Source organism: Penicillium hispanicum, assembly GCF_028827665.1.
Source record: "Penicillium hispanicum strain IBT 35686 chromosome Unknown utg000004l_segment0_segment0, whole genome shotgun sequence".
Taxonomy (NCBI): domain Eukaryota; kingdom Fungi; phylum Ascomycota; class Eurotiomycetes; order Eurotiales; family Aspergillaceae; genus Penicillium; species Penicillium hispanicum.
The window spans coordinates 4356337-4370698 of NW_026623196.1; the positions used below are offsets into that span (position 1 = coordinate 4356337).

General features: G+C 52.6%; 4 protein-coding genes across 4 annotated transcripts; all 4 read right to left on the bottom strand.

Annotated features, from left to right (window-relative positions):
* Positions 1-786: 786 nt before the first annotated feature.
* N7459_005383 (uncharacterized protein) lies at positions 787-3291 on the bottom strand (the record flags this gene model as incomplete). Its single annotated transcript, XM_056944567.1, has 1 exon — positions 787-3291. One exon carries the CDS (start codon positions 3289-3291, stop codon positions 787-789), a length of 2505 nt encoding a protein of 834 aa, XP_056801450.1.
* A 323-nt stretch (positions 3292-3614) lies between these two features.
* On the bottom strand, positions 3615-5547 carry N7459_005384 (uncharacterized protein; the record flags this gene model as incomplete). Its single annotated transcript, XM_056944568.1, has 3 exons — positions 3615-4387; positions 4457-5025; positions 5108-5547. 3 exons carry the CDS (start codon positions 5545-5547, stop codon positions 3615-3617), a joined length of 1782 nt encoding a protein of 593 aa, XP_056801451.1.
* Positions 5548-6740: 1193 nt separating this feature from the next.
* Positions 6741-8208, bottom strand: N7459_005385 (putative endo-arabinanase; the record flags this gene model as incomplete). Its single annotated transcript, XM_056944569.1, has 4 exons — positions 6741-6803; positions 6922-6950; positions 7019-7197; positions 7253-8208. Coding segments are annotated over 4 exons (1227 nt in total), but the record flags the coding sequence as incomplete, so codon positions are not given.
* A 1066-nt stretch (positions 8209-9274) lies between these two features.
* Positions 9275-13301, bottom strand: N7459_005386 (uncharacterized protein; the record flags this gene model as incomplete). Its single annotated transcript, XM_056944570.1, has 7 exons — positions 9275-9370; positions 9443-9556; positions 9621-10691; positions 10748-11014; positions 11075-11340; positions 11384-11664; positions 11974-13301. 7 exons carry the CDS (start codon positions 13299-13301, stop codon positions 9275-9277), a joined length of 3423 nt encoding a protein of 1140 aa, XP_056801453.1.
* Between the last annotated feature and the right edge of the window lie 1061 nt (positions 13302-14362).

Below are 14362 nucleotides of genomic sequence, written 5' to 3' on the forward strand. Positions count from 1 at the left end.
GGATGAACCGACGTTATGCGTTGTTGTGGTTGCTGGAAATTATATTTTCGATGCCCATCCATCGGGCCGGGGGCTGCAATCAGGGGGAAACATCTTTACTGTGCTTTCGTTAGGTGAAAAACTACAGTGCTGCATTTCTAGTTGCAAATAGTACTAGCACCAGCAGAAGCGAAAGTAACCTCATCCTAGCAACGTGTGGAGCCATTCAATAATTTCTAGTATGCTTACCCTCAGTGGATGATATTTATACCTATATTCATATACCGGAGTTTTAAAGAATTTTCGTGGTCACTATGCTGGCGGTTCTCATTCTCACTCTGTTCGACGCCCCGTTTTGATGATACGTTCTTCAACGACATGCACAGATGCATCTAGCTACGCGTATACCGACAAGGGTAGCTACGCGGTCGGAACCAGCTATCAAAAAAAAAAAAAAGACATTAAGCACTGGTGCTTGATTCAATTCCTTAGGGCCCAGTAGTACAGACTGCGCAGGAGCGGTGCCAATTTCCTGATGCAGCCTACCATTTATTTTCTCACAATACTAAGCAACAGTTCATCGTGCACCTCGGACTACGCTCTTTCATCCCATGAACTGATTCTTTTGACGACGATGGCGATTGGAGATCAGACAATCTCGACTTCCAGCGTCTGGCCGGCGCTGTATAACGACTCGATGTAGATGCGGTATCCTGGCTTCTCAGATGTGGTAGGTCTGCCATCGCATAGTGCTGCAGGAAAGGATTAAAAGCATTCTGCTCAATCTTCCCCTCGGCATATCCCCTATCATCTTCGGTTGGCTTGGTTATCACTGTCAGTACACATACGCCCCAACAACGGCTTTATTCGGATGTAGAGATGCCCACTTACCATCCGGGGTAACATTATCTTCACGGCAAGCCGAACATTGCGGAGGCGAGACTCATCCAGTGCATGATTCTGTGGTGCCAGCCTGTTTTGCCTAGCAACCTTGAGGCAGGCTTCCTTCAACAACAGGTACTGCTTTTTATTCATTTGCGCTTCCCTCTTTGCTGTCGTCCCGTACTGGGATCTGGATGCCACCTCAATGTAATCCTCGCCAGAGTCGTCGTCCTTTTTGCGCGAGTGCTTCTCTCGATTGAGCTGAAGAGTCACACCATTCGTGCCTGGTCGAAGGCCATATCGAATCTCTCGATGTTCTTCCTCGCCTTCTGACTCATTTCTAATAAGGGTGTCCATGTCGAACTGCACCTCGGGTTGGCTGGGCGTTTCATCCGATTCGGATCTCTTATCGTCCTCGTCCTCGTCCGAGTGTCGATGTAATGCAATGCCATCCTTTGTGACGGCAAAATCGACCACTGCTTCCTTTCGAGCATAGTAATGATCGGTGTGTGTGAACAAAAACTCCACGATCTGTTCGTTGCCGGAGCGCACCGCTAGTTGGATAAATGGATCCAGGTCGGTGCGATGTGCGCGAGCCCCGATGGGCCAGCCAGGCATGTTGGTAGTTCCATGGATATATTGTGACTGATGTCGGTGTTTCCTGGTCAGAAATTTGACTTCGTCGAGCAGATCATTCTCAATGCAGGCTAGAAGGACCCCGTTGCCTATAACGTATCCCTGCAGTTCGCAGTAATCTGGACGATAGTTCCGGCAAAGCTCCATCATGTTCTTAACGGCCGTGATTCGTCCGTGAGTACACGCATAGCGAAAGGCTTCTCCCAAGACAGCCGCTTTGATGACTTCGGCTCGGGCTTCATGTATGTGCGATGAGCATTCTGGGTAAAACAGGTGTCTCTGGCCCACTAGCCCCCGTATATCCGACTCCTCGATATATCTCCACTGGCTTCTCGGCCATGGTAAGTCTACCATCTTGTCAATCGATGCGTACACTCCAAGGTTTGGGTATGGGTCGGCGTCATGGGGTGCGACCACACTGAGCACGAAGTGAAGGAGGCTCCTCGAATCCAGGTATTCGACGTACTCTTGCACATTCTTCTTCCATGAACTCCCCTCCCGAGCTGGAATAGGAGGCCCGTATGAAGTCTCGGTCTTGGGGAAGGCGACTTCGAGATATCTGGCGCATATGTCTTTGACTTCACCAACGGCGAGAGTCTGTGAGAAGTGGAGAGGTCCTATCCGGCCTGGCTGGTTCAGAAAGTCCTTGACAGTGCGGTGCATGAACTGGACAATGAGATTGGGGGTGATCTCATCGTCGGGCTTTTCTCCCGGTTCCAGTCCTTCGCCCCGGACTAGCTCTATTAGCGGACCACATTTGCGTCGAAGCTGACGCCAAAACTCTTTCCAGGATATTATATGGATGCTGTTCTCAATGATTGGATCCACCTTGGATGTGAGAGCCGCTTGAACATCGAATGGAACCGCCAATGCTTCCCACATTTCTTGAAGACGAATTGGCCTGTCGAGAGCGGCCGAGCCCGATATCAAAATGAAGGCCAATCTTGCCTTGTCCATGTCTTCGTTGTTCAGTCGATCCTCTAGCGCTTGGACGATGTATTCATACAACTTGTCCAGCTGCAGTGGAAGCCTTCTCATCGTCTCCTCCAGCTCGGCAAATCTTAACATTCCACCAGCCGCTTGGTCTTGTAACTCTCCGAGAATCAGGGTTACCCAGAGAATCACCCCCTTGGCATTCTCTCTGAGATATACCCGAATGCTTTTGAATGAATTCTCCTCCCGTTTTGCCGCCAGGCTATTTCGAGAGTCCTTCGGGTCTTCCAGTCGACTAGCGTTTGTAGTGACGCTGCTCCCGTCCTCGTCAGAGTCATATGCGTGTATCGTCTCCTGAAGGGACTCAAGGCCCTTTTCAATCACAAGGTGAATATCAGGCTCATTTTCATGTTCCAGGACTACCTTGTAGGTATCAGGACAGCGTTTCCGGATACCACTGAAGTCCATCTCAATTGCCGGGTCGGGTCGACTCAGTACAATGAATTTCAACTTGGAGTTTGGAATCTTGTTCAGCAGACTTCCCACCAGAAAGAGAACGCTCCGAGTCCTATGTGCGTGGTGGGCCTTTGGGGCATTCATAAGGCTCGCTGCCTCATCCATTGCATCGATAATGCACACAATGGATAGGCCCGTTTGGCTGATTGCTTCGAGCAAAGATTGCGTTGTTTTTGTATCCCAAGGGTCCTCCCTAGGGCATCCCCGATGCCGGTAGTACGGCGTCACAACATCAAATGCCGCCTCGTGTTGCTGGAGAAGTTGATATACAATCGATTGGAGGAAAGAAGAATGGGCTATGCCTATTTCTCCACCTCGAGAGTTGAAGAACCAGTCCGTGACCATTGGGATTTCGGGGATCTTGGATCTGATCACTGCCGGCCGCCTCATTGATCCATCCGTGGATGATCGACTTAGCCCGAAGGCGGATGCGCCTGCAAGTCGCCTTTGCAATGTTTTGGCCAACACGGATTTGCCACTGCCTGGTTTTCCTTCAACCCATAGCAGTCCTGAAATCGCCTGCTCCCATAGCAGATATTGTTCGTGACCCCAGATCCAGTTGTTCGTACCTGCGTCGGCGTCGGCAACCTGGTCACGGCGAGCATTCCACTCCGGGAAATGCAGAGAGCGCAGACATTCTACGACACGTTAGTGACTGAAAATTTGTGCTAGAAAAGCCACTTGCCTTCACGTTCCGTCCTATCGTTCACCGTTAGAATATCGCCCTCCACATCCATTTCGAGCTGCGACGGATCTCCGGAAATCATCACACGAAGCTTTCGCCCTCGCGATGGGAGACGGCGCTCCGCAAAGGTCACCAAAGATTTCAGAAATACGTTGCGCTTGAATGGGTCGATCTTGTGCACATTATCAAGAGCCACCACATCGGGCATATTAGACGCGAGAAGCAAATCTTCGAGAAACGACCACTGCGGTATCAACTTCGTGTCGCGGCCATCCAGCCTTTCCCAGAGCGATGATTTGTGTTGTGGTTCAAGTTGCACGAGTCGACGCTTCAATGCCGATGTACTTTGGCAGTCAATCATCAGCAGTTGACAGATCAGTGACCACAGGATATCCTGCGGTCCATCACCATTTCCATCAGGATACTGGGAGTCTGGCTGCTCGGCTTTGTCGCACTGAAAATAAAGCGCCCTGGCCAGCTTGTCGCCGGCGCCGAACTTCAGACCTGCAGAGCACCGGTATTTCTTTGCTATGCTGTGCGCCACAGATGCCCCTGCGTGCTTACGAGCTTGGTGAACTCGACGTGCATTGACCTGGTACCAGAGAATGCCAGAGCCACGCTCGCTCCATGTCTCATAGGGCACGGTGTGTGTGAGCCATTGCAATTCATCTGCAGTTTCAAGCGTGTCCTCGTCGTTGAGATCGGAGACCGGCGCTTCTACGGTCTTCAGGATGAACTTCTCCATTTGCTCCAACCCTACCCCAGAATGATCAGCATGTGTGAGATTGATATTAATCCTACGGTTGTATCAAGCAAAAGACATACATTCACGCTCTTGCAGGTTCGCGGCACACTTCTTGATCTCCACGCGAACCTCCTCCGTCTGCACATAGTTCCTTGTTGCCGCCTTGATAGCCCCCCATTTGGAGGTTTCTTCCAGTCCGATGGTCTCGAGACCGCGTACGACGTTGAACCGAAATGCCTTGCCCGACTGGAAAAGACCCGTATGTTGTTTGCGGAACATATCGGCCGTTGCCTCGGTCTCCGTCGCGATACTCTTGAGAGCTTGGGCGACCTCGCGCAAACCAGGGCCAAAAGCACTCAGAGATGGGATGCCGGTGCCAATCGACACCAAGCATTTCACATTCTCTTCCAGCTGCCCGTGCTGTAACCCCCAGACATCTGCGGCCTCCGTCCAAATCTCCTGAACGGGGTTGTTGGCTCCGGTCGCCCCGTCCACAAAAGTTTCATCGCTGATTGTCATCGGCTCGAAGAAGGTCGTGGCGGCGGAGGTTGCGCGCGCAGCCTCCCAGATCTTGGCCGTGTTCAACAGGTCTGCACCTCTCCGCTCATTGTAGTAGCTTGACAGCACAACTGTTTGACCGGTGGCCTGGCTCGTCGCACATACGAACCTGGCATTCGCACGAGAGATCGTAAGTCGTCAATCCACCGAGGGTGAAAATCGCCCCCACTCACGTTTTGCAGTCCTCAGCGGCTGGCGACTTGAATAGGGACTCTGGGTCCATTCGATACTGGACAAGAACGTCCTTGATCCCCTGTTCCATCGCTTCGTGGTCGAACCTGCCCTGGGTCTCCCCTGTGGCCAGCTTGATCCGGTGCCGAACGTGAGTGAAAATCGTAGGCGCCAAAGTCGAATACGCCTCGATACACTCATCCACGCTCAGTTGCATTCGCCCGAGCATTACAGCAATCAGACCGCCCGTCGACGTGCCGCCGATCATGTCGAAGTAGTCGCATGGCTTTGGAGGGTTCAGTGGATCGATACCTTCCATCAGACGTTTGAGGATGAGCAGCATCGACAGGCCGCGGACGCCTCCCCCGTCCAGCACCAGGAGGCACAGGTCCTTGCGGGCAGGGGACTCCGCGGGGTTGGAGAACGCTGTTCGCTGTTCCATCCTGCCTGTGTCACTCGCGATCGCTTGAAGCAGGTCAAATCAGATCACGACCGAGGCCAGCGTTCGGAAGAATGAACGGGCGAGATTAGGAACCGCTGGAGGCGGGCAGAGTCTGTGACACATGCAGCGCTCAGTCCTTCTTCAGCCCGCGCTCGTACTCTAGCGCGTCTTGGTTTGTGGTAGCCCATCATGGTGAGCGAATCGAGGCACGAGAAGCCACCCCACTGTGCGGGTGATGATCGCCGGGAGTGGTGAACGGTGGAGTGGACCACCCGGGTGAGGGTGAAGTGGGTGCTGAGGTTGAGTGGAGTTGGGTCGTCGCTCGTCAGAGGCAGTGTCAGGCTTGCTGTCTTTGCTTATTCGGATGCGTTGTGATGCGTAGGAGGGTTACAGGGGCCCTCACGCATTTTTGTGGTAGGTCACTCAAGCGCCAGTTCTTAATAGCCTTGTTTGACACCGGGTTCTGACCGTATAGCTACCCATATCGGTATATGTGCATCTAGAGCTATCTGTTAGTAACTTTGGAGAATGTATCATCCAAACGAGGCGTCGAACATGGCGAGAATTTCAACGTATGGATCACGAAAATTGCTCAGAGCCATCAGTTTGACGATGTCGGTGAAAATACCATTTCCAGGTGCAGAAAGAAAGTCGAGTTCAGGTGGAAATCGCACTTTTTGCCAAGTGATATTCATGGATTTTTGGTTGCTTGCCTCTCTTCAGGAACAGGCGAATGAGGGAATTATTTCTGTAAGGCACGAACACCGACCCCTATATACCCGAGTACCATCCACGATATGTATGGAAGTACGTTATGTACAACCTTCTATTAACCATAATGTCAAGGGTGAAGAAAACCAGAACTGGGGCTCAAAAAGAGAAATTCCATATACCCCAGAACTGATGCACGTGAAATCGAAAGGAATGTCTGCTGTGGAGATGAAAAGACATCCCCTCGGCTGTAGATAATGGATGAGCCGATTGCGCAGCGACTATGAATGATGACAGAAACCAGCTGCTGTTCAGTGCGTTTTTAATGAGCGGTGGGGTTGAAATTCCATCCGAGGTGGCGACCAATGCCAGAAGAAAAAAGAAAAAATGAGGATTAGTTGTATATTGAGTCGTGTATGTCGGTGGGTCGAGTTGAGATGAAACAATCGAAGGCGTGAAATGAGTGACGTGAAAGGGGTCCATTATGGCTGCGCAACGGGCCATCCGTTGACATATTCCAGGGGATTAAAACCGAGGAAGGCATCCTAAGGGATTCGTGTTAGATGATAACCGTGATGACGTTGCTAAGGGAATGCAGGAGGATCGGCGAGGCTGTGGAGGCGATTATCTCGATCCACAAGCCTGCCTAGGATGAGTACTCACCGAGAATGCAACCCCAACAGTCTTGTTTTCTGTCTTGAGGTCAGCGCCAGTTCAAAATCCTGGGATTACTGAGACCAATTGGGACAATGAGACTCACGGTAGTGGTAATACAGGATATCAGTCTCGCCATCGCGCATGATGCCCTGCCCGCCTGGGGCATAGGTCTCGGCGTTGGAACCGTAGACGACAGTACCACCACCCTCGACCAAGTCTTTGCCGGACTTGTCGATAAAGGGACCCCGGGGGTCTTGAGAGCGGCCAACGCGAATGCTGTATCTAAAAAATCGGCTGTCAGTATTTGAAAAATTGTGAGACAACACTCGAGGCTTACTCTTGCCCGGCTGCGGGCAGGTCGCCCTGGTCCAGGTTGCAGCACCGGCCATGGCTAAACCATAGGTAGTAGAAGCCATCATGGTAAGAGATGAATGCACCCTCGATAGCATGTGGTCCGCTGGGGTCACCACATAGCGAGTCAGCATTTCGATTCGGTGTACTGACGGCATTGGGTTCGTAGGCCAAGTGTCGTGCATCGGGCTCTGTGGTACTCAAAGGAGAGATCAAGTCCTTGCCGAGGGGGACCTGATAGATGCCGGTCCAATAGCTACCGAACGTCAGGTAGGCATGACCGTCCGGAGTAATCAGAGTACTGGGGTCAATGGCGTTGGACACTGTGTAGGGAGACACATCAGATCCGTTGCCTGTTCCCGTTTGCACAACCGCTCCATGGTCATGCCAGCCCCCAGGGCCTGGCGAGTCAGATGTTGCTACACCGACAGCACTGTCACGGCAACCAGCTTTGCTCACACTATAATAGCAATAGTAGACCCCCTCAAAACTGATGACTGTAGGTGCCCATGGCACGGCACGATCACCCTTAGGGATGACACTGTTGGCGTCCAGCACGCTGCCGACATGCGTCCACGGGCCAGACATGCTAGGTGCAGTGTGGATGAAGATGTGCTCACCAACATTGTAGAGATAGTACTCATCACCCACGTGAAGAATTGTGGGATCGTGCGTATGCTGGTTGGTCTGACGCGGTGGTGGGAATTGAGTGACAGGGTCATCCTGTGCCAGGCTCACTTCTCGATGGTGGAGACTCGCACTGAGTGCCACAGAGAAGAAGCATAGTAGACCTACAAGAACCAGCATTTTGACCCAGCGTCGAGGAAGTGAGTGACACCAAAGAGACCGCAAAGACCACCCCTGTCGAAAATCGTTCTTGACATCACGGCCAGAAGGCGGCATCACCGATGGTGATAAGTGGCCGCTCTTGGCGAATATCCTGCCTACGATGGATCCAGGCGCTCGTCGTTTTCAGTCGCGACGCACGGCGTGCCACCGCCAGGGTGGATGATGCGGCGACAGGGCCCGAGGGATTTCGCCGTGAGGGATGCAACACGGTCCACTAGATCTCCCACTAGTGGGGAGCCTGCAAGGCACGGAATGCGAAGAGAACACAATCGACGCTGGGAAGAAACACGATGGAACCTCGGACTGGGCTAGGTGAGGGTCTCGTCTTCGTCCTGAATGCGGAAAGATTCATCATCTGTCGGAGGCTCTGCAGCGCAAAGCTGATTCGTGTCTATCGCTGCATTGAGCTATCGCTTGTGCTGCAGCGCGCAAACTCGACGTACAGTTAATTCCCGAGGTACAGCATATGCAGCATGTGTACGGTTGACACGAAGCAAGGGAGCGGGCGCTGGCATTGAGGTGCGCGTCGATCGGTTGCGGTTCCTGTCGATCTTCGGGCTCCTGGGCTCCTGGCTGGCCAAGGGGAGAGTTCACGAATCCACCAGGCCGGCTCCATCGTGTGCCTTTGGAATGTGCCCTTTCCCGTTCTCGTCGTAGACTCGTCCATGGTTCTCAGTCAAGGTTCCGCCCGACGATCAGCCGTGTACCTGATACATCAGGGGCAAGTTGACAGGGAGAAGCCCTTGGATTCTCAGGAAAACTCGAGACACCGTCGTAGGTGGTAAGATAGGGTTGCAGGATGTGAAACCAGGACATTTGAAGAGGTGAAGTGGACAATAAGCGGGAGAGGCCAGTTGGATCTGGCCCGCAGCCCGGATTCCTTGGCTTCGCCGGGCTTACATATTTCATGACCACTACCAAACCAGGGCTATAGGGAGCGGAAGAAGAAGGAAAAGAATCATGAGATACATGCCGCAGACTCAAGGGCTCAGCCCGTCCAGCTATAGAATCTCGGCGGAGTGTCCTGGATACTCAAGTAATGGAGAATGCCCTAACAAAGACGAAAGCCTAACACCACCAGCGCCGTAACGTCTCACGCTGGAGCTTGCAGCATGCGATACCAGCAAGCCGAAGTCCAGAGGGCCCTAACGCTGCGTTTCTACCTCGCAACAATCTTGTCTACCTCGTCCTTAGCTTCGGTCCATGTCTCAAGATTCTTGCGCGCCCAATCCAAGTGACAGCGGGCGTATGCGACCTAAATGCGCAGAGCGAGCCGTGGTTAGTGTTGCTACACAGGTGGAGAAGACCCTAGGGCGGCCGTGCATACCATGTAGCGCCGGAGATCGGCTTCTTTGTCCTTCTGGAAGCGTCGTAGGTCCTGCAAGACGCCTGCGCTGGCGTCTGTCACGTCCTTTTCGGAAACCTCTAATGCTTGCTCCAGCTGGTAGGAACCGTCAGTAAAACTGAGCCTTTCGGTCCCGCCATAGTCTTCACTCGATACGTACCTGGATGAGACTCTCTTTGGTCTTGCCGATTTGATCGCGACGTGTGCGTTCGGGGTCCACATCAACAAATCCATGGACAGCATGGCTAATGCGGCCAAATATTTTATTCGCCACAAAGGTCCCGCTGGACGACTTGCGGTGGGCGGGAGACACCGATGGCGAGGAATCAGGCTTCCTCGCTCCACTGCTCTGCGATGCAGACGGAGAGCTGATGGACTCGCCATGAGTGGGCGGGAATTCCGAGTCAATGGGAGCATCTGCAATGCTTCCCCCTTCGCTGCTGACCGCAGACGAGGTTGACAGAGACCGCTTGGGCTTGGTGGGCCCAGACTGGGGGCCGGTGCGGTTGAGATACTGTTCGATGCGCTTAGCCTCCAACTCGCTTCGCTCGAGCGAGTCAAGTAGAGTTTTCTTTTTCGCCAGCTCGTCGCGAGTCATCTCTTCCTGCACTCGCTTGAGGACTCGGTATCGTAATACCCCTCGAACCACACTGGCGAATTGAGCACTCTCACGCATCGGTTCAGCAAAATTCGCACTGAGCGTGGACGACAACTCTTCGGTCTCGATATAGGATGTATCGGCCGCCTGCCCAATGCGCTCAATAGCCGCAGCCACAGTCGGAGACTGTTCCGAGAGCGAAAATCCATTATACCGAGCTCCCAGCTCCATGAGGTCTGCAGACAGGGAGGACAGATGGGATAGCGTTCTGCGGTTCACCTTCTCGATGTTTCCTTGCAACAGCAGCTCCAGCTCCCGGGTAGATGCTTCAAAGTTCACAAAATATGGATCCAGGTCTTGCTCGCTCAATTTGCGTGACTCCGGTGGGAAGCGCCCGAGGATCTCGGGGCCTGGGATTTGTGGTGCCGGACCATCGGTGTTGTCCGCCGGTGGTGTGGGTGAACCACCAGTTCCGGAGGACGTAATCGTGCCTCCGGTGGCCTTCAGCTTCGCGGAAGACGATGGAACAGGCAACCATCCATGGGCTTGGGTTGGGTTCGCAGGATCGAGGGGAGGGGCTTTCAGATTGTTCTTCGGGACGGACGACGCGGGATGAGAATGCAGAACCTCGCTCTATCCATATCAATCAGTGCTGCCTCCTTAGCAGCGGATAAGCGCTACAAACATACCCAGCTGACATTTGGATCGAGAAAGCGCCACCACACTCCATCCTCACGAACTTCTTTCATCCGGCGACACCGATTCAAGAAGACTCCCAACATGCGCTTTCGAAGCTCGATGATTGCTGTATCTTCCTTGGCCTTGGTGGGCTTGGCTGCGTAGTCGGCCATGCTGTGTTTCTCGGGAATTGGAGGAACAATTAACGTAGGATGAAGGTTCACGAGGGTCTGTCGTAGCGATGCAAATTCTGAGTATCGGCGACGAACTTCCAGGTCCTGGGTTTGATCTGGTCAGTTCAGCAGCGCGATGCCCCCCCTCGTTGAATGCAACTGTACCGCTGTTCGGATGGTATACACGATGAAACTTCCCCCGCCCTCGTGGTTTTTACCGGCGTCGGTAATCAGGATCGGCATCTCTGGGTTTTCGTAGAGAATCTGCTCAATGCGACTGTCGTAGACACTCTTTCTTTGGTATTGTTGACTGGCAGCGCCATAGTCGGTTTCCTCGGGATCGCTGAGATCCTCCGGATGGGAAATGTAGTCTGGCGGATCGAGATTGGAGTCCCGACTGGAGGGTGGTGTGGAATCATGCTCGTATAATGCTACACCGAGTATTAGAGGCATTCATGGACCACTGCGGCCTACCGGGGGATGGAGGTAGCTCACGAGGGGAGAGTGCGGCCGAGTGTAGCGAGTCCGACAGATGGGACTCATGGTGATCAAATGCCCCATATGGGTTATTGTCCTCGTCGTTCCACATTCTGGGCACTGGTGCAGTGATCAGGGACACCGACAAGAGCCTCCGGGGGTGAAGGGTGGAAGCTGTGCCTGCGGGGGCCTCAACGTCACTGGTGCGGCGGGCGCGAGTGACCACAGACGCAGTGCGCCGCGGGATTCGATTATCTCCGAAGTATGAGAAGTCCAGCCTGCATTCAAGCCCGAAGCTTCATACGAATGGGATGTGTATTTGAGGACGGTATATATTCTAGCGATTTGATGCTTCCATTCACCGTGGGTTAAAGCCCCTATACATATTTTCCCCTAGCTCGACATCCTGTCGAAATACCTAGGTATATATTTGATGTACCGCGAGGTTCATAAGGATATTGAGGCACAATTGTCGGCATATCCGGACGAATCTGTTGTGCGATACTTTCTATTTTCTTTTATCTTGTCTTAACCCGTTCGAATTCCGCCATTCATCGGCAATTTGGTACCAATGTCGATTCACGCACCGAAACTCGACTCTTTCCTCCCGACACATCTCTAGAACTGTTGCAAATGCCCCATGCCATTGGAGAAGCTCAGATTCTTCGGGGCGATGCCTGAATTCTTTAATCCACAGCTCAATCCTCCCAAGCACCGGGAATCGTGCCTTGTGTTGTGCAAGCATGGCACCGAGACCTGTGGCGACAATCTGATAGTCTTCTTCCTCCACTTCCCCTAAACAGAGGTATTCGAGACTTTGGGGGAGAACGGATTCTAACGACAGAGTAGGGGAAGTATTCCGTCGGAAATCCAGCAGAACGTGCAGGGGCATGCTGACCTCCCGTAAAACGTCAAAATCCACCAGTGAACCAAACCACATCTCATCGGGATTTTCCGTTGCATAACCACAGTCGATGAATAAGTCAGCTAAATTATCGTCCTTGACTCGCAAGACCTGGAGGCTTTCTTTCTGCGTGGTCAAAGCATCGTGGATCACACTTGGGCGCCAGAGATACTCAAACCCCATTTTTACACCAAGGCACATGTGCTCATATTGGAAGACTTCGAGACTGGCACATGCCGTGATGTACTCGGCCATGCCATAGTAGCCACAACAGTCATCCAATATTAGCGTCGTGATCCCGGATGTTTTCTCAGTCACTTTGGGTCCACGTGGGTAGTCATCGATGTTGTGTTCGTCAGACAACTCGTAGATTCCACCCCCACGAAATGATTTCATGGAAGGAAGGAGAAAGAAAGCACGATATTGTGAGATTGGATGGCTGCAGCATTTTTTCGGCAGTGGAAGAGTAACCCGTTCGAGCCTTTGTAGAGGCAAGGGTTGTATGTCGATTGACCTGGATGTGATTGCCAAGAGGACACTAGGCATCCAGGTTATCGGCTCGTCACCAGGTTCCATCTCCAGGATCTGGAGACTAGGGAGATAGAAGAGAAGTATTGCAAGCCAGGCATCAGAAGAGCCCCATTGCAGCGCCTGCTTCCATTGCCTGCGGTCTTCTTCGTCGACGTGGACTCGTTCTAGAACCTCTTGATGAGGAACGAGCTCCGGATGGGGAGCTTGCATGTCAGTCTCACACCCGTCCTCAGCGGAGAGGTGGCCAGGCTCGATGGATTCAATGGAAAGACTGTGAACCGCCAAGCCCGCCGCGGGACTCTGCTGTACAGAGCAAGCCAGACGAGCCAAGCGTGAAGCGTCCACAGTGACACGGTTGTACACACGGGGAAGAAACAGGGCATGCCAGGCTCGGCTCACTCTCAAAAACGCGAACTGGTCCGATGCATCGCCGCATTCCTCGAATATTTGCAGCAGGATTTCGTTGGGGAGGAAGGTCATAATAATGGATGCTGTGTCGAGTGTGTCGTCGGGGACGCAGAGTGGGAAGAGTTGGGGAATGAGGCTGAGGATACGAGATAGGAGGATTGATCGGCCCCACCAGGCGGCAATGTTGATATCTTGCCCTTTCGATCACCTCAGGGGGGATGGGAATCTGGCATTTCACAACTACCTTCAATCAAGGTCTTATTCTGGCAGTAAGAACACTTGTTTAATGATACTGTACATGAGATGCAAATGGTTGCTCCGCCGTGTGAGCATAGAACGATCCGGTGCCTCTCCGACTCGTTGTACTTGCCCTAAGAATCCTCGCAAAAACGATCAACAATCCATTCACGGAGACAACCTGGAAGGCATTCACCACTGGTTATTATATTCTCCAGTGTTGCCATTGTTCGGGGGATCGTGGTCATCCTGGCCTTGAGTTTCCTGAGTATCCCAATTACGGGGGTCCCAGTTATCGCGGGTTGCGTGGTAATTATCGCCATTCTCGCCGGGATCGTTCCACGCTGTGTTTTGAGTCTCTTGAGTATGCCATTGACTATGAGTATGTTGGTCCTCATTCCATCGGCTCTCATTCCATGTCTGGTCTGCCACGTTATCACCATGAGCTTGATCCTTTGTCATATCGTCATTTTCCCCATGATCGCTTCGTTGTTCTCGGGAATTCCAGTCATTTCCATTACCACGATTGTTCTGACGGTGACCTCTGTGCCGATTGTTGCGTCTAGAATGCTGATATTGATTCTGCTGAGATCGGTCATCCCCTTGGGATTGTCGGCCATGATGATCCTGTTCCCAGGTATCTTGGTTACGTTGTTGAGAATTGGACTCGGTCCATCCAGACCCTTCGTTATTTTGGGTGTTGCCGCCCTGATCTCTGTTGTTCCTTTGGTGATTCGGTTTCTTCCCCTCTTTTGCCTTCTTCCCCCCTGACCAGACTGATTTTGCTGATTTCCTTGCTGTTCGTCTGGATTCGCCTCCTTTTTCTTAGACTTTTTGTTCTTCCGTTGCGGATTTTGTTTGGCCTGTGGATGCGGGTGCGGCGGCTGCTTTTTGTT